The 19,745-nt window shown below is 38.4% G+C and overlaps 1 protein-coding gene across 1 annotated transcript in view; it reads left to right on the top strand.

The window, feature by feature from the left end:
• The window catches only part of GTF2F2 (general transcription factor IIF subunit 2), a 154,409-nt gene that overhangs the window by 17,544 nt on the left and 117,120 nt on the right, over positions 1-19,745 (top strand). Inside the window, exons 3-4 of the mRNA XM_030882220.3 lie at positions 7,627-7,645; positions 8,878-9,022. Coding sequence (XP_030738080.1) covers positions 7,627-7,645; positions 8,878-9,022 — 164 coding nt within the window. The remainder of the gene's footprint in view (positions 1-7,626; positions 7,646-8,877; positions 9,023-19,745) is intronic.

The following is a 19,745-nucleotide window of genomic DNA, read 5'->3' as shown; positions in this document are numbered from 1 at the left end:
CCTAAGATTGCTAAGGAAATGCTTGAAAACAGCTTGTTCTAGAGTAGGTCTACTGGCTATCTTATTTATGTTTCTAATTTACTTAGTTTTCATTCTTCTTACTGATTACTAGATTCACTATTAAACAAGTGTAGGATGAGCAAGGAGTGGCTTAGCAGTGCCTGTGACTAAGTTATCAATACTTTAATTTCAGCTAAATATAACTCATCAAGGTTTTGTGGCTATAAACAGAAGGCTCCATTGATAGATGATTGTTGTTGAGAATGAAGTGGGATGATAGCCCCACTCTTCTTTGCCAGTGAGCTTCCAGAGCAAACACTGTGTTCAGTTTTTAGTGCTGCACTTAGAGACATGGACAAATAAGTTCATTCAGTGGAGTGAGACGAGGACAATGAGAAAACTAAAATCAATTTCCTGTGAGGAACGTTTGAAGGCACGATGGCTGTTTAATAAGAGAAGACTTAGGGCAAACCAGTGAAACTGTCTTCAAGTATTTTTAAAGACTAGAAGATGTATGATCAACTATTGATCCTTACAGGCAGATTAACCATTTGGCGGGTTATCTGTGTGGTTGAAAAAACGTATATTTGGGTAAAAAATGAAAAATACCTAAGGTTTTAAAAAGGCAGTGTGGTATACCGATAATGAGTATGGACTCAGGAGTCAGTCAGCTCTGGGCTTTATCCGGGCCTTGTCATTTACCAGCTATGTGACTTCGGGGAAGTTGCTTATTACCCTCTCTGTTTCCTCATCTGTGAAAAGGAGATGGTGTTAATAGGCTAAGTGCATGTAAATACTCCGTAAGTGTTCACCTGCTGTCATGCCCCACACCCCACAGAGTACAGGCAGTGGACCCTGCATGATGTCTGGCGCCTCCCCTCCCCGGCAGCTCTCCCAGAGCTAAGCAGCAACACCGGCTTGCTGTGCAGGAGGCCAGAAGCTAGGGAGAAATGCATGATGTGGACGCTGACTCCAGCAGAGACAGGCACTGTGGAGTAGAGGAATCAAGAGAGGCAGAGGGGGGGGACACAAGCTGCTGGGAATGCAGCTCTTCCCAAATTTGGTTCTTTTAATACCTGAAAAAAGGAGAGTCCGGAATAAGATGAGAGTAACAGCTTCTCTTAACAGTTGGTAACATTTGGGCCATTTTCGTCAAGCAATTCATGCCATGTCCCTAAATCACTGTACTTGGACTATTCTTATACCTTTGGACATCTGATGTGTACTGCATTTTAATTGGTTTATAGTTTTGCTTTAGTTTGTTTAATTTTAAAACCAGCCTTTCTACATTACCATCCTGCCTCAGCAAACTTCAGTTTTCAAAATGTTTGATATATGTCCTATTTTACTGACAGTCATACAGTTTGTACTAATACAGCTTCTTTCAGAGACGTTTAATTTCTTGTTTTATTTCTAAACACACTTAACTTCCAAGGTCATATCGGGGCCCACTAATAATAGAAAATATGCAAATAAAAAACATCAATGAGTTAATTTTTTGTTATAAAAATTGACTAAGTTTATAACAGTGTTATGCTGTTGTTAGGAGTTTAAATCAGTACAAACTTTCTGAAGGGCAGTGTGGCAAAACATATATGTATATCAATGCACATATATATACACACACATATACGTATATAATACACACATAGGCGCAGATACACGTTGCTGATCAAAACAGAGTAGAATAATAATCCTACTGTTTCCTCTGCCGGTTAGTTCACAGTGCAAGCATTATGTTCAGTTCTTGGTGCTGCCCTTACAGAAAGACACTGAGAGACTCAATTTATCATCATTTATTCTGATGTTCAAATTGTCCAAAGTTTAGCCAATGGAAGCTCCTTCTAGCTGGCACTCATGATCTTTGTTTTCTTTATTGTGGTAAAGAATACATATAAAATTTACCACCTTAACCATTTTTAAGTGTACAGTTCAATAGTGTAAGTCCCATGGACTTTGGGCATGTCTTCATCATTCTTTGAGTACTTACTTTTTGTTAAGGAAAGATGTTTTAGACTCATCTTGTACATTTCTGTCTGAGCCCTAGAGTCAGTCATTTCTCCAAAGAGGCTTTGTTTCCTCTAGAGGAAAATGGGATTTGGAAACTAAGCTCTGGTTACCACAGGTGCTCATGGCTGCTCCCAGACCCTCTAAGTGGCCGTATATGTACACACACATACCTCTAGGTCTGCATTTATTTTTATATTTACATGTGTTGAAGATCATGAATTTATACCAATACCCAGCTCCAGTTCAGCACTACAGGGTGTGTTCTAGTTTCCTCCCTTTTCATATTCGTACCTCTTTTCTGAAAGTGAGGAACCTGGTTCCTGTTATTCTTAATATATTCACTTATTTGTTCAGGCCTTTGTTCTTACTTGTTCAGAGTCCCCCACTTCTCCCCGCATTGGTGATTGCCCTCCTCACCCTCCTTGCGCTATAGCAACCCTTGTTAGGCTGTTGTTAACCTTTGCTGCCCTCCACAGGGATGCTCTCCTCAGCCCTTCTAGGCTTCCACCCCCTGTTGTGAGGCTGCCCTCTCCTCAAAGGCATGCCTCCTTACCCTGCTAGGGCTCCAATAGCCTGTTTCAGTCTGTCCTTCCATGTGGATGCCCTCGCCTCACTAGGCTCTGACCCATTTCTTGTTGAGCTGTTCCGTTATGGGGTGCCCTCCTTTACCCCATGGGCTCTGGCACCTTGCCCCGGCCTGCCCTCTCTACCCCAGGCGCTTCCTTTCCACTTGGGCTATGACTGCTCTGCTCAACCCACTCTGCAGATGCCTACCTTGCTTGGCCTCCCCTATTGGTTTTTGAGCTATATTATTCAAGAAGGGGACATATGAATAGGAATTCAAAATGAAACAAAACAAAAACCACAAAAAATCCTGTGGGAGCACAGGGCTATTATTATTATTATTTGGTTGGTTTTCTTATCCTGAAGAAGCAGGTGATTTATTGGTTATCAGTGATTAGTGAAAAGTCTGGCCCCATTGGTGTCAAATCTAAGATGTATTTTAAGAGTGTAAGAAAAAGGAAAGACATTAATTTTTTTAAAAAAGGCGAGAGGAACGAGGTTCGAGTCGAAAGAAGTATCTGTGGAGTATTGAGAACCAGACTCAGAGTAACGAGAAACATTATGAGACTTTCGGTGAAAGGGTGGGCCAGGGTTTACTTCATCCATTTCTGAAGGCATTACTGTGTTTTACAATAGTGGATGTTTATAACTTTGACCACAGATCATCATGGGAAGGGTATATTTTAGTTGTAATGTAGAATGACAAAAGGTCATGTATACTTCATACATTCATATACCAAGACAAAGCAATACATGATCCTTTTAAAATAAATTTTAAGTTTTCAAGGGTTAATATTTATTCTAGAAAATTAACTCATCCAGAGTTGATCAATCTCTTATCATTCCAACTAAGGTGCTATTATAATATATACAGTTGTCCCTTGAACAATAAGAGTTTGAACTGCACAGGTCCACTGATTACATGGGTTTTTTTCAGTCAGTATATGCTGCAGTTCCACACGTTTGCTGTTGGTTGAATCCATGGACATGGAACCATGAACATAGAGGGTGTCGTCTCTGCTCTAACCCCTGCATTGTTCAAGGGTCAACTGTATATGAAAAGGAAGTTGACCTCCCCTCCTGTGTTCCCTAATTGCATCTGGGTGATTTCTAGTCACTGACGGGAAATGGCAGCATGATCTTTAATCCATCCTTTTTCCTTTGCTGCCCACTTTCAGTCATTTCCTCTTCTATCAGTGGTGTTTTTTTTTTACATCTGTATTGGAGTACAGTTGCTTTACAATGGTGTGTTAGTTTCTGCTTTATAACAAAGTGAATCAGTTATACATATACATATGTTCCCATATCTCTTCCCTCTTGCGTCTCCCTCCCTCCCACCCTCCCTATCCCACCCCTCCAGGCGGTCACAAAGCACCGAGCTGATCTCCCTGTGCTATGCGGCTGCTTCCCACTAGCTGTCTACCTTACGTTTGGTAGTGTATATATGTCCATGCCTCTCTCTCGCTTTGTCACAGCTTACCCTTCCCCCTCCCCATATCCTCAAGTCCATTCTCTAGTAGGTCTGTGTCTTTATTCCTGTCTTACCCCTAGGTTCTTCATGACATTTTTTTTTTCTTAAATTCCATATATATGTGTTAGCATACGGTGTTTGTCTTTCTCTTTCTGACTTACTTCACTCTGTATGACAGACTCTAGGTCTATCCACCTCATTACAAATAACTCAATTTCGTTCCTTTTTATGGCTGAGTAATATTCCATTGTATATATGTGCCACGTCTTCTTTATCCATTCATCCGATGATGGACACTTAGGTTGCTTCCATCTCCTGGCTATTGTAAATAGAGCTGCAATGAACATTTTGGTACATGACTCTTTTTGAATTATGGTTTTCTCAGGGTATATGCCCAGTAGTGGGATTGCTGGGTCATATGGTAATTCTATTTGTAGTTTTTTAAGGAACCTCCATACTGTTCTCCATAGTGGCTGTACCGATTCACATTCCCACCAGCAGTGCAAGAGTGTTCCCTTTTCTCCATACCCTCTCCAGCATTTATTGTTTCTAGATTTTTTGATGATGGCCACACTCCTCCTTGAATTCTACAGCTGTCTGGTTCAGGCCTTCATTACTTTTTATATGCGTTTCTGCATTAACCTCAGTTCAATTCAGTAAACATTACGTGAGTGCCTTCTGTGTCTTTCCCTTTGCTTTGCCTACAGTGCCTCTCTCTTAGGGTAGCTAAATTCAATTCCTCTACAAGGAAAGTTCTGGAGAGATAGGGAAGGGACTGTAGTGAATTCAGTGCCTGACTGTCTGCATGTTGAGGGGATTGTTGTCATGCTGAATTGGGAGCACATTGTTGCCAGATCTTCCGGTCTTGTAAGAGAAGCTGGAAATTCATTATTTTTATGTGAAATCTTAAACTTTTTTCACCTCGCTTCTAGGTACTTCCCCAACAAAAAGAAGATTGATATTGTATTTTAATGTATGAAAGACTGGGAATTCCTACAGTAAATGAATCTCTGTAAGAATCTGGAATCCTTAGTCTGGCCTAAAAGGCTCTTTACCACTTGACTCCAACCTACCGTTCACTGATGTTAGAAGGACTATGCTGGATACTTTCTCATTTCTGGTGTTTAGTTGGATTCTTCTCTTAGCCTGGAATGGCCACTTGTTGTTGATCTCATCCCCCACTCAGTTCATCTTTTCCTAGCTTTCATATCTGCATTTCCATGACAGTTTGTTATACCTCTGTCTTGAAGTTATTGTCCTGTTTGTAGTTGTTCATGGATTGGAGCTGTTTTTTTTTTTCATTAGACTGAGACCTTCTTGAGGATAAAGACCTATACTCATACTATACCATGCACTTGTCACAGTGCCTAGTGGATGTATAGCAGACACTTAATGACAGTGAATGACTGAACCACTGAAGGAAGACAGGTTGGAACTCAGCCGGGTGTTATGGAGAACTAGTAGTTTTCTAACTGGTCTTCATATCCATTCTATGTATATTTTCTGATGTCAGTTTCTTGGAACATGTCTTTGTACTTGTTATACTTTGGTTCAAACAATGCTTGTAGCTCTCCATTGCCTAAAGAGTGAAGTCCATGCTCTGTGCTGTGGTATTCAAGATCTTATATGGTCTGGCCCCATTTCTCCTTTATAGTTCATCTCCTACTATTCTTTATTTTGTACTTTCCCCCCCAGCCAAATCTGATCACATTTTCCTGGCTTTGCTTAGCAATTTACTTTGCTTTTTTTTTTGGCCCTGTCACGAAGCATGCAGGATCTTAGTTCCCCCGACCTGGGATCAAACCTGCGTCCCCTACAGTGGAAGTGCAGAGTCTTAACCACTCGACTGCCAGGAAAGTCCCACTTAGCTATTTACTTTTTTTTTTTTAACATCTTTATTGGAGTATAATTGCTTTACAATGGTGTGTTAGTTTCTGCTTTATAACAAAGTGAATCAGTTATACATATACATATGTTCCCATATCTCTTCCCTTTTGCGTCTCCCTCCCTCCCACCCTAGGTATCCCACCCCTTTAGGTGGTCACAAAGCACCGAGCTGATCTCCCTGTGCTATGCGGCTGCTTCCCACTAGCTATCTGTTTTACGTTTGATACTATAGCTCAAAAGCTGCCTCTTGTTGAGCCAGTCCTTAACTCTTAAAATGGAAGAAGTGGTGTACGCCTACCTAATCCTAGCACACTGTGGCTCTCTTAATTAAAATTAAAATTTATCTCACTTTATAGTTATGGATTTAGCTTTTTTTTTTTTTTTTTTTTGCGGTATGCGGGCCTCTCACTGTTGTGGCCTCTCCTGTTGTGGAGCACAGGCTCTGTGGTCATGGCTCATGGGCCCAGCCGCTCCGCGGCGTGTGGGGTCTTCCCGGACCAGGGCGCGAACCCGTGTCTCCTGCATTGGCAGGCGGACTCTCAACCACTGCGCCACCAGGGAAGCCCCTGGATTTAGCTTTTATATCTTCTGCTGGCTGGGGATAGGGGCCTTCCACTCAGTACTTTGCAGGTATTTAATACATGATTTTTTTTTAATTAGGCTATTATTAGGGTGTACATTGATCCCATATTTATTAAAAAAAAGAAAAAGAAAAATTAAAAAATGTAATTCAAATAAAAATCGTATGGAAGGATATTTACTGGGGATAGCAGTAGATGTTAACAGTAGAATCTTGGCTAATTTAAAACTTTTGGCTTGTCTGTAATAAAATTATTTCTACATGGGCATATATTATTTTTATAGCAGAGAAAATTACTTATAATTTAAAAATAATTTTTGATCTTTAAGATTTTGTTAGGTAAGTGAAACTTCTTCAGCTAGACAAAATAAATAGTAAAATTTGTTGAAGTTCTATATATCTGGTATTAAATATGCCATTCACATGCTGCTGAATGCTAAAAATACTCAGAGGGCTACTCTGGTGGCGCAGTGGTTAAGAATCCACCTGTGAATGCAGGGGACACGGGTTTGAGCCCTGGTGCAGGAAGATCCCACATGCCGTGGAGCAGCTAAGCCCGTGCGCCACAACTCCTGAGCCTGTGCTCTAGAGCCCACAAGCCACAACTACTAAGCTCGTGTGCCACAACTACTGAAGCCAGCATGCCTAGAGCCGTGCTCCGCAGCAAGAGAAGCCACCGCAATGAGAAGCCCACACACCGCAACGAAGAGTAGCCCCCGCTCGCCGCAACTAGAGAAAGCCCGCATGCAGCAACGAAGACCCAACGCAGCCAAAAATAATAAATAAATAATAAATTAAAATACTCAGAAATTAAAATAAGAATTGTAATAAGATCATTATTTGGATAAAATATTATTAGGTCAGGTTGTAATAGTGTTAAGAGACACAAACTCATAATATCTAAAATACTCATGTGGGATTAATGTGTATTTGTTTTTCCTATAGGATTACAAATAGAATAGTTTAGGAGAGCCAAGGATAAATATTAGTTAATCTCTGTAAATGTAATATTTTTATGTAAATATGAAGTAGCATTATTTCTTTTAGTTCTTAGCTTACATTTGAAAAAATATGAAATTAAATAATTGAAAATTTTTTCTTTCCTCTCTTTCAGAAATCAAGGAAGGACCGAGGTAAGATTATTTCTATGGAAATTTTATTTAAAACATTAGATTATTTTACTATACATTAGTAATAGTAAAGAGAGGGTAGTGTTTGCATTCTGGAAAACTCCACATCAAGCTGGTGGCTGGTCAGGAACACATACTAGTATAAACGCCACTCTTGTGTGAATGAATAGGCTCCTTTCTAGCTGTTCATGCTTAGCATTTTTCTACTTTGACCTAAATATCCCCTCTCTGGTACTATGAAAGTTAGTATTGTTTCAGTAATACTTTAAACATTATTTCAGGTTGGCAAATGCATTTGATTTGGATTTTTGAAGGCTTTAGATTTTGACCCATTAAGTCCAGGACATAATTTGCAGTACCTTTCGCATAGTAGAGAGACATTTAATAATACTTCATAATCTTTCTACGTGGTTAAGAGATCAGTGTGTTAAGTTTATAAATCCCTTTGATGTAAAATTCGGGGAGATATGGTAAAAATCATTTTGAAAGAACACCTACTGTGTCTTTTTATTCTAAACCTCAATATTGAGTTATCCTTACGAATATTTAGTTGTATTTGTTGAAATATTCAAAAGTAAAACAGCACCGTGTACTCATACAGTTACTGGATCTAAAAAGAAAGACATCCTCTGCTTATGGGAGTGTTTAAGCTTCCTGAGTAAATAGCTCACTTCCCCCTGCTTCAAGTACAGTCGCTTTCTTAGTACTTTTAAAATGTTCGGTCATTCAGCGAACAGTGTTTTCCTTCTGTGTGCCAGGCATTTTGCTAGGAGATGGATGGATGAATGGATGAATGGATGGATAGATCTGTCTGTCTGTCTATCTATCTATCTATCTGTCAGTCTATCCATCCATCCATCCACCTAATACTTATCTAATTTATTTAGGGGTATAAATATAACAAGACATGGTTTCTTCCTTGACCTCAGACACCTTAGGAAAAAAATTTATTTCTATTTTGTAAATAGAAGTTTTTCCAGCCATAGACCAGAGAAAACATTTGAAAGCTGTCTATATAATGGTAGATTAGCCCCATTATTCTGAGAAAAGGGGATAGATTCTCCTATTAGGACTAATTATTAAAAATTTTTTGATAAAGTTTTTAAAAAATGCTTAATAAAATGACTGGAAAAGATTCACATTAAAAAAGTATTTGATTTATAGTTAGAATTTCTGTACAGATACTTTGAATACAGAAATCTATTGTAATAAGCTCTGGTTAATGGGTCTCCTAGGTGTCATTTACTTTGAATGAGGATCTTGCAAACATTCATGATATTGGCGGGAAACCAGCTTCAGTCAGTGCTCCTAGAGAACATCCATTTGTCTTGCAAAGTGTTGGAGGACAGACATTAACGGTGTTTACTGAGAGCTCATCAGGTAAGTGGGAAGAGAATTATTTAAATGCAATTCCTGTACATGTTGTGTAGATTTTCTCTCTCAGCGCATACTCTAAGGTCATTACCAGGGCTGTTCCACCTGTTGTTCTTTCTACCTCTTATTCATATCATACTACTTCTCTGCGCTAAGTACTTTCCTGTGACTGATGAAATTTTGGCTGTTACTGGAAGGGTTTAATTTCCATTTGGGGCATGAAGAAATAGAACAAAGCAGGTGGAAGAGTGTGGTGCATCAAGCTGTCTTCTAGGATGTTGAGGAAACAGTATTATGAGTTTTGCCAAGATAAGGTCATCCTTGCCTGTTTTGGTAAATTAATATTCAGTAACTATAAGTTGTGTTTTAAAAAGTACTGCTGAATATTAGGGAATATTTAGTCAAACTAGAGGGAATATTTTGGCTCTTGCATGCTTTCTATACTTTTTAATGCATAGGAATTAATTTCTTTTCATTGGTATCAACTTCTAAGAAAACTGTGTATAGTTTTTACTTTTGTGTGTTTGCTCTCAGATGTTTTAACAGTTCAGTAAATCAGAGCAGGTGTTTCAGTTTGTGAATTAAATATAAAGGGAACTTTTTTTGTGGCATATGTAAGAGTATATGTTTATTTTCATTGTTTCTTGGTTTTAAGCTTCACTGAATTTAGCATATTAGTAGTAAAGCAGCAGGCCACCTCACTTTAACAGAACTAATTTCTCTTACCTGATTCAGAAAGTTTATTGGTTGTTTAAAAGAAAAACATCCATGGTTTTGTTGTATTTTCATTAAACATTACAAAGAAAGCTGTAAGATTGAGGACACGGGGAGGGGGAAGGGTAAACTGGGACGAAGTGAGAGAGTGGCATGGACTTATATATACTACCAAATGTAAAACAGATAGCTAGTGGGAAGCAGCCGCATAGCACAGGGAGATCAGCTCGGTGCTTTGTGACCACCTAGAGGGGTGGGATGGGGGGGGTGGGAGGGAGACGCAAGACAGAGGACATATGAGGATGTATGTTTATGTATAGCTGATTCACTTTGTTATACAGCAGAAACTAACACACTTATATAGTATATAAGTATACTATAAGTATAAGTATAAGTATATCTTATACTCCGATAAGATGTTAGAAAAAAAAAGCTGTAAGAAATTATAATATGTTAAGAACATTATTGTTTAAATAGAGTATACAGTTGATCCTTGAAAAATGGGAAGGTTAAGGGCAGCAGCCCTCACAGAGTTGAAAATGCGCATGTAATTTACAGGGGGCTCTCTGTATCCAAGCTTCCTCCATATCTGTGGTTCTGTGTGCTCAAACTTAACAACTGTAGATTGTGTAGTACTGTAGTATTTACCATTGAGAAAAATCCACATATAAGTAGACCTGTGCAGTTCAGACCCATGTTGTTCAGGCGTCACCTGTACTCAGATAAATTTTTTGTGGTGTCTTGGATTGCCAATAACTGCATAAATTGATGTCAAAAAAATTAGTCTTGTTTTTCCCCCTGGGACGTAGAATTTAAAAAATGGTAAGGTAAAAGATTTGTATTATTACATTATTCTGTTACCATAATAATTTGTAGTGTAATATTATGGGAAGTAGAAAACGTTAAACGTATGCATTTGCTCCTGGAGAAGATTCAGCCATTCAACAAATATTTATTGTATGCTACGTTGTGCAGGGCATAGCCTAGGCACATCCAAGGAATCTGAATTAGTCTTGCAACTGATGGGATTTAATAAGACCTATTGAACCTGTGAGGTTTTCTCTACTTTTGTGTGTGTCCCTGGAGTAGAAGAGGTGTTGGCACCAATATGATAAAAAGGAAGCAGTCTGGAAAAAAGCTTGAGGTAGGGAAACTTGAGCTTCCTTGGTAGAAAAAGGTGCCCTATTTCAGATTTTTTACCTCTTATCAAGTTGCTCATTTTTCCAAAGCATGATTTGTTGCTGGTACGTATACAGAGGACAGTGGTTTAGAAAGCTAAGGTTTGTTACCCTCAAAATTAATCTTTCATTTCTAATCTCGTAAATCCTTTAGTTAGCATTGTGATCTTTTTGAACATTTTGTATTCACATTTCTGGTTACAGTGTACTCCAAAGTGAACATGATATTATAAGGATTATCTTGCCAGGAATATGGAAAAAGATCAAGATTGTCATCCTTCTTCTGGAGTTTGTACAATATGTTCTTGCTTTGTAGAACTGTGACAATACAAGTGCAGCTCTAAGTTGCTATTAGATGGTGCACTATAAGGGAGGTCTTTGCTGCCTAATCTCAGTCATTTCTGTTTCATGTCATTGTTCCTTAACTCTCTTTGCACCTTTTTAGGCCTTAATTTCCTTATTTATGAAATACAGATAATAGTTATTTACATTAGTGCATAAATATGAATATATTTAAAACACTTTGAATACTTGGTATATAGTACATGCTCAGTAACTATTAGCTGTTATTACTATTATTAATATTAGATTTTACCTTTAAACACTTTAGGTTTCAGACGTATTTTAAGGTGTGTGCATGCATTTTACCTATATCTGGGTGTATATCACTTGATAAAATTCAACCAGAAGAGATTTTTATGCTCAGTGTTTTTAATTGCCTGGAGGACCAGGAAAAATGCTCTAGAATTGTTAACGGTTCATTTCCTTTTCTGAGCCTTGCGTCATTTGCTATTTCTACTCATTAAGGTATCAGTTGTACAGCTGGGTTCCTTGGCTCTCTAGGAAGTCATAAATAGACAACAGGGACTCTGTGACTGCTGTGACATGTTTAAAATGCTAGCTAAGTGTATATCTGCATGTTTTTCTGCAGGACAGGACCCTAGCTTTCATTGGGGTCTCAGAGGGATCTGGGACCCAAAAAAGCTGAAGAGCCACCACTCTAGTATTAGCTTGGTTTGTCATGAACCTGCCAAAGTGTAAGTGACTGAGTCATCTTACAATGAGCAAGCCATTTATTTTACATTGAAATATACATGGAGGCGGACATTATCCTGAATATTTTTCCATTTTTCTCTCAAGCATAGAACTGTACCTTCTTATTAAAAAAAATTGCTTTTCTGGGCTCTTTATTTCTTTTTACTAGTGCCCAGGTCTATAAAACAGAATTTTATAAGAAAAGATTAGACCTTCACTTAAGTTCAGTGTGTTGAGTTTAATTTTAATAGCTTTATTTTCTCAGTTAACATACTTTTGTCGGTTTTTGAGAGACCTCTTTTGAGCCAGTTTTTCTAATGGTTGAATTCTAAATATTTGAGTGTCTTTGGGGTGATGGGGTTAGAGGGGCCTGATGATATGTTTTACAATGCTTTCTCCTTAATTAAAACAATCTGCATTTTATGAGCATTTGATGAACACAATTCATTTGTTTCTAGTTGAGCATTCCTATCTCAGAGAATGGGTTTCATTTTTTTTTTGGGGGGGGGGGTTCATTTTTAAGGGCCATTTAGATTAGCCCTTCTTCCACCTCCAGATTTCTCCGTGAAATTCCAGATAATCTATTTTCTCTATTAAATATTTCCATGGGGATCTCTATTAGCTTATCTCTCTACCCTCATCTACATGGAAAAGCCTCATGTGTTTGGCCTTTTTTTTTTGTTTTCCTTGGGTCTTCAGTTTAGTGTTTTTATCTACTATTTTCTGGTAACCAGATAACTTCTGTTTCTTTTGTCCTTTGTACGACTACCTTTGCTCAAACTTATGTTTTCATTTTACAATTGCCAATTCTAGACTAAAAGTTGTTCAACAGATATTTTTGATGCTAGGCTCTACGCTAGAATAAGACTCGACTCCTGTCCAGTTGGGCAACTGATATGTGAGAAAATAATTGCTACAGAAAGTGCTCTGTTAGAGTTATGTACAAAAAAGAGTATGTACTTTGCCTGAAGGAAATGGGAGAGGCTTCAAAAGTGGAGAAAATATTTGAACTGGACCTCAAATATATGAATAAGTCCACATCAATAGGAGGGAAGAAAGTGAAGATAAAATTTATTTCTCTCACCTTCAAGTATCCTATTCTTCACTTAGCTTTCTGCTACCTGTCATACTCTGTCATCATCTAAAATCCGTTCAATGGTCCTGGTTAGATCAAAGCAATAAAGCTCAGTTGTGGATTTCATAGTCTAGTTTAGAGATGAAAATCTTTGTACTGGTACAGTGGCAGTGGAAAAGAGGGCTCCTGTTCTAGAGATATTAGAGGAAATTTGACAGCTTTTGGTGATGAATTGACTGGGCAGGGACTGGAAGACTGAGAAGTCTAGAATGGTTTCCAAGCTTCTTTGACTTGAGAATCTGGTTGAATGGTGAGACCATTACTGAGTTAGAAAGTATTGGAAGAAATGGGCAGGCTTGGAGCTGATAGAGACAAGGTGACTTTTTTGCTCAGGTTTTCATTATCTTTTTTTTTTAAATCTATTTATTTTAGTTATTTATTTTTGGCTGCGTTGGGTCTTCGTTGCTGCATGCGGGCTTTCTCTAGTTGCGGTGAGCAGGGGATACTCTTCATTGCGGTGCATGGGCTTTTTCTTGCGGTGGCTCCTCTTGTTGTGGAGCACGGGCTCTAGGCGCATGGGCTTCAGTAGTTGTGGCTTGCAGGCTCAGTAGTTGTGGCTCATGGGTTCTAGAGCACAGGCTCAGTAGTTGTGGCACACGGGCTTCGTTGCTCCACGGCATGTGGGATCTTCCCGGACCAGGGCTCAAACCCGTGTCCCCTGCATTAGCAGGCGGATTCTTAACCACTGCGCCACCAGAGAAGCCCCAGTTTTCATTATCTTTGACCCCTTTTTAGCAGCTTGTTGTTAATTTAAAAAATTGGTATTTGTACCTAGTTTTTGCAAGCCCTCTTTTACTTAGGCCTGCGATACTTCAGTGAGCAAAATCTCAGCTTTCATAGTGCTTACATTTTAGTAAGAGGAGACAGTAACAAATAGTAAACATAATAAATAAATTGCATTGCAGCCTAGAAGGTGGTAAGTTCTCTGGGAAAAAAGCAGGAAGTGGGATCAGGAGTACTAGGTTGAGGGTGGGGCTTGAAATTTTAAATAGTGTGGTCAGATGTGGGCTCGTTGAGAAGGTGGGATTTGAACTAAGTCTTGAAAGAGGCAAAGGGTAGCCTTGTGGAGTTAGTTATCCAGCTAGGAGTCTTCAAGGCAGAGGGAACACATTTGCCCTAAGGTGGGAGCAAGCCTGGGATGTTCTAGGAGAAGCAAGGAAGTCAGTGTGGGCAGAATCGATGGGCAGAGGGAAGAGGCCATTAGGCTGGAGAGGAAGGGGGTTGGCGGTGGCAGATCATGAAGGGATTTGTGAACCATTATAAGGGTTTTGGATTTTACTGAGTGAAATGGGGAGCCACTGGGGGGTTTTGAGCAGTGTAGTGATATACTCTGACTTACATTTTGAAGGCCCTCTCTGGCCAGTTGAGAAGAGACCATGAGGACAAGGGTAGCAGCTAGAGGCTATTGCAGTAATCCAGGGAGAGATGACAGAGACTTGGACCAGTGTGGCAGCAGTGACAAAGGTCTATTTTCTCATCTGATGTTCATCCCATCTTTAGTTGTCTTAACAGACAATCCACTTGGATTTCTTATCACCTGAAACTCGGAAGTTATGAAATCAAATTGACTTCTACATTCCTTTATTCTCTATGTATCCATATTTCTGTCAGTGATAACATCATTCTTCTGTTCTCTTGGCCATGATAGTTCTTGGCCTCCTCTAACTCTCACATTCAGTCAGTTGCCCACTTGGTCATTCCCATAGTAGACATCACACATATACATTTCTCGATACCACTTAATCCAAAATCCTCTGAAAACTTCACCCATCCTCTCTACCCTCTTCTAGTCCAATCTGTTGAAATCCCTTCTCTCTCATAGTAGCTTCCTGGCACTGCTGCCTCTCCTTTTCCCCTTGTTTTCCTCTGCAGGAATTTGTTTGCCTTTTACAGTCATAACCATTCTGCCCTTTATGGCTGTAGCCTTTTGATTTGATTGATTCTTCCTTCATCTGGACTTGTGTGGCAGTAACGTTTGTATTACTCATTTTGTCCCGGAATTAAACCTTATGGGCAGGGGACTGTGGCTCATGCTTGTCTCCAGAGTGTCTATTGTAGGACTGAGCACATAGCACATGGGCTTGTTAAAGCAAATATGTGTGGAAGTAGTTTGTTTTCCTTTATTTTCTCCTAAGAATTACTAATACTCTAAAGGTACTCTTTAGCATGTTTTTAAGTGAGATGGCTTGTTAGTGACAAAAGGGTAGATTTTCTTCCTTCTTTTTCTTAGGACACTTGAGGTTCAAAATTGAATATTAAATTCCTTTGTTCCCTACTTTATTTCTTGCTCATTATATTTTTATTTTGGCACAGATGATTCTTCTACTTTCTCTTTGCTAATCAGATTAGTTCAGTGCTGTGTGATGTGACACTTGGTTAGCCACTGGACACATTATAATAATGCTTGGTGCATTTCCCCTGTTTGTTGAGAGTCAGTTGGTTTGAATTAAGCTTTATGTGTATCTGTGTGTGCTTTATAGCTTTCAAACTACAGCTGTTTTCTTTTTTGAATTTTTTTCTTATCACTGCTTTTACATGAATTATACTGTTGCATAAATTATCACCATCTGTATATTACTAATTGCCATTGCAGTGGGACTCTGAGATTTTTTTTTAACCAAAGTATAGTTGATTTATAATGTTGCATTAATTTCTGCTGTACAGCAAAGTGATTCAGTTATACATATATATGTATATATATTCCTTTTAAAATTCTTTTCCATTAAGGTTTATCACAGGGATATTGAACATCCCTGTGCTATACAGTAGGACCTTGTTGCTTATCAATTCTATATGTAATGATTTGCATTTGCTAACCCCAAACTCCCAATCCGTCTTTCCCTCACCCCCTTTCCCTTTTGGTAATCATAAATTTGTTTTCTGTGTCTCTGAGTCTCTTTCTGTTTTGTAAATAAGTTCATTTGTATTATATTTTTAGATTCCACATATAAGTGATATCATATGATATCTGCCTTTCTCTGTCTCACCTACTTCACTGACTGTGATAATCTCTAAGTCCATCCATGTTGCTGCAAATGGCATTATTTCATTCTTTTTTATGGTGGGTAGTAGTATTCCATTGTATATATGTACCACATCATCTTTATCCATTCATCTGTTGATGGACATTTAGGTTGTCTCCATGTCTTAGCTATTGTGAATACTGCTTTTGTGAACATAGGGGTGCATGTATCTTTGAATTATAGTTGGACTATATTCTTGGTTACATTTGCTGTGACACATAGTGTCTCGTTTTATATTCTCATAACTATTTGGTTTAGAAAAATTGAAGGAACTTTTTACTAAGGTTTATGTCTTTCTTATCATTAAGCAGTGATAGCTAAACAGAAGTAGGTAACCTGTTGAGTACTTATTTTTTCACTATGTTAAGCAATTTACAGGAATTATTTATTTCACACAACAAGCCTATGAGGTAGGCACTATTGTTATTTTATTGATGAGAGAAATGGAGTTTACATAGGATATAATTTAACCAACATACAGCTTGTAGACCTGTGCCCTTAATCATCATTCTAGTGGTTTTCAGAGTGTAGGTGCAAAATCAATTTTGTGAGTAATTGGCACCATTAAAAAAAAAGAAAGCGAGAAATAGAATGGAAAAAAATTAACTTTTTATTTTGGAACATTTCAAACATACACTGAAGTAGAATATTATAATAAACCCTGTGTACTGTCCCCACCCAGCTTTTTTAACATGCTGTCAGTGATAAAGAACAAATTACTTTTATAAAAAGGTATTTTGCTTTTTTCATATATATTTGCACCCCTCATTGCCCTGCTGCATTTTGTCTCCTAAGCCTCTGTAAGGCCTATCACTGTGATTTTATCAAAGTGATATATAGCTTCACTTATTCTAAACCTCAATTCCTTCGTAAATTCCCTATTGGGTTTGCCCTGCAGAAACAAAAATAATCTGTCTGATCATTGTCTGTCTGCAGATTATCAATATGTTTTTAACCTGCCTCTTTCCAGATGGGTATTTGTGTTTATGTATTATCTAGTGCAGCGGTTTCCACCTGGGGGCTGCTTTGGCAGCATCCAGAGACGTTTTTGACTGTCACACTGGCTGCATGTTCCTGGCATCTGGTGATTGGGGATGCCACCAAACATCCTGCTGTGCACAGGGACAGCCCCTCGCAACACAGAATTACCCAGCCCAAATGTCAGTAGTGCCAAGGATGAGAAACCCTTGTCTAGTGTAAGAGAAGCTGTTAGTTTTAGTGGACAAGCTATTTGGTATAACTACGGATCAGATTAAAGTTATAAAATAAAAATGCCTTTTTTTTTTTTTTGACGGAGCCAACGGGAGTGACCAGAACCTGTTCACCTCCCCAATAGTTGGTTTTTGTTCTTCTCCTCCTGTTCTTCCCCTTCCCGTCCTCCTTCTGCCTTTTTTCTTCCTTTTGTTGTATCAGAAGAAATTTCTGTGCTTTTAGGAGACTGCTCTTGAGACAGCTTAACTTTTGGTTGGAGCATTTAATCCATTTACGTTTAAGGTAATTATCGATATATATTTTCCTATTGCAATTTTCTTAATTGTTTTGGGTTTGTTTTTGTAGGTCTTTTTTCTTCCCTTACTCTTGTTCTCACCTCTGTGTTTCCCACCTACAGAAGTTCCTTTAGCATTTGTTGTAAAGCTGGTTTGATGGTGCTGAATTGTCTTAGCTTTTGCTTGTCTGTAAAGCTTTTGATTTCTCCGTCAAATCTGAATGAGAGCCTTGCTGGGTAGAGAATTAACGTGATGAAAGGTTTTTCCTTTTCATCACTTTAAATATATCATGCTACTCCCTTCTGGCCTGCAGCTTAACTTTTCATTGTGGAAAAAATTTTAAGCATATACAAAAGTAGAGAAATAGTATAGTGAAACTCCATGTGCCTGTCATCCAACTTCAGAGGATCAACATTTGGTCAGTCTTGCTTCAGCTATAGCCCAGCCACTGCCCTTTGTACCTCACAAGGTTATTTTATCTCACACAGCATATCATTCCATCTTTAAATTCTTAGTACATGTCTCCATAAGGATTCCTTTTTAAAAAATACATAACCACAGTACCATTATGGTACCTAAGAAAATGAACATTAATTCCAAAATATCATCATAGATGTAGTCAGCGGAAACTATTTAATGCTCAGACTCCAGTGTTTCTTGATTGTTTTTCCTCTTTACGTTCTGTTTTCTGATTTGTGGTTCAACTTTATCTGAAATCACAGTGGTTTGCAATTTAACAGGTTACAGTGTCCACTTACGAAGGCACCACTGGAGAAAATACAGTTCATCAAGTCATTTGTATTACTGTGAAGGCATGAAGCAATCTTTCTGCAGAACTGCTTCAGGAATTTGGCTGGCAAAGAAGTGACAGAATAGGAAATCATTTTTAGAGCTGTACCAAGGCACTGATGTCAAATTTGTAACACTGTTGGAGAGGGAAATACTTAAACTGTGTTTACCGAATGTCATGGATTATTTTCAGATTGCATAAAGTTAAAGTTAACAAATAGATACATTTAGAAAGAAGAAAATGTTGTCAGCACAACATGACCAAACTCTAAAGGCGTAGAGGGCTTTTAAAATAAAAGTTAACAATAAAATAGAAGCTGTGTAAGAATTTATATGATGAATGGACTAAAAAATGTTATTTAATCCAATATAGTTACTCTGAGTAGGGAAGTACTAGTTTATCTCAATATAAACAATAGGGACATATACAATTTGTGTACAGACCTCAATTTAGAATATCAGTTTGGAAAATTAAAGAAATTGATCAAGAAGACTAGAGAAACCGATCTCATCTAAGTTGAGTTTAAGTTTAAAATAAACCTCTTGAAAGTTAGGTCAGTTATATGTCTTTAATGCAAAATGACTTAATAAACATTTTTAAGTTCTTAAATAAAACCTTATTCTTACATGTTCTTACCAGCTGTTAGACATAGACAGCTGTGGCCTGGCCAGAGGTGAAGCATTGATGGAGAGCCAGTGTATTCTGAAAGACTGTGTCTGAAAAGAAATTCAGCTGAAGTCTGTTTTTTAGTTTATTGTAAGAACCATGTGTATGTGTATCAGTCCTCAGTTTCTTGCTTATATTGTATCATTAGCTATTCCAAAAGAAGAAGGGGAAAACTCTACAGACATACTGTTTTTACATTTTTTTCTCTTCTCTTTAAAAGAGCCTTTCTGGAGAATATATTATGATTGGAAGTTGTGGCCTTCTCTGCTCACAGAGAAAAAAAGCACACCACCCAGGGTCGTTTACAGCTTTGGTTTCTTTTATATAACTATGCAGAACTTAATAACTGAGGATTTGGCGGATTTTTTCTTTGTAACTTGTTATGTATCATAGCTAAACAATGTCTTGAGACGAGCACCTCTACTGTTTAGCAAAGGAAAATGTCTATTGATTTAGAGCAGTTCTCAGTCCTTTTTCTGCATCTTCTAGGTGAAGGGTGATGTTTCTTACATTTCCAAGTTAGGGACAGATTCCCCTGGTTTAGGAACTGTGACCTACATGCCCTAGATGCTCTCAGTGCCCTCCCAGAGTCCCTCAGCCCTTGCCATTTCTGTGCACACTGGCCAACTTCTAAATCCCAATATCTGTATCTCTGCCTGAGAGCTTTCTCTGTTGCCAGCTCCTCTGCTGGCCTGGAGGAC

This window comes from Globicephala melas, chromosome 18 (assembly GCF_963455315.2).
Source record: "Globicephala melas chromosome 18, mGloMel1.2, whole genome shotgun sequence".
Classification (NCBI taxonomy): domain Eukaryota; kingdom Metazoa; phylum Chordata; class Mammalia; order Artiodactyla; family Delphinidae; genus Globicephala; species Globicephala melas.
This window is presented reverse-complemented; position numbering and strand designations above follow the sequence as displayed.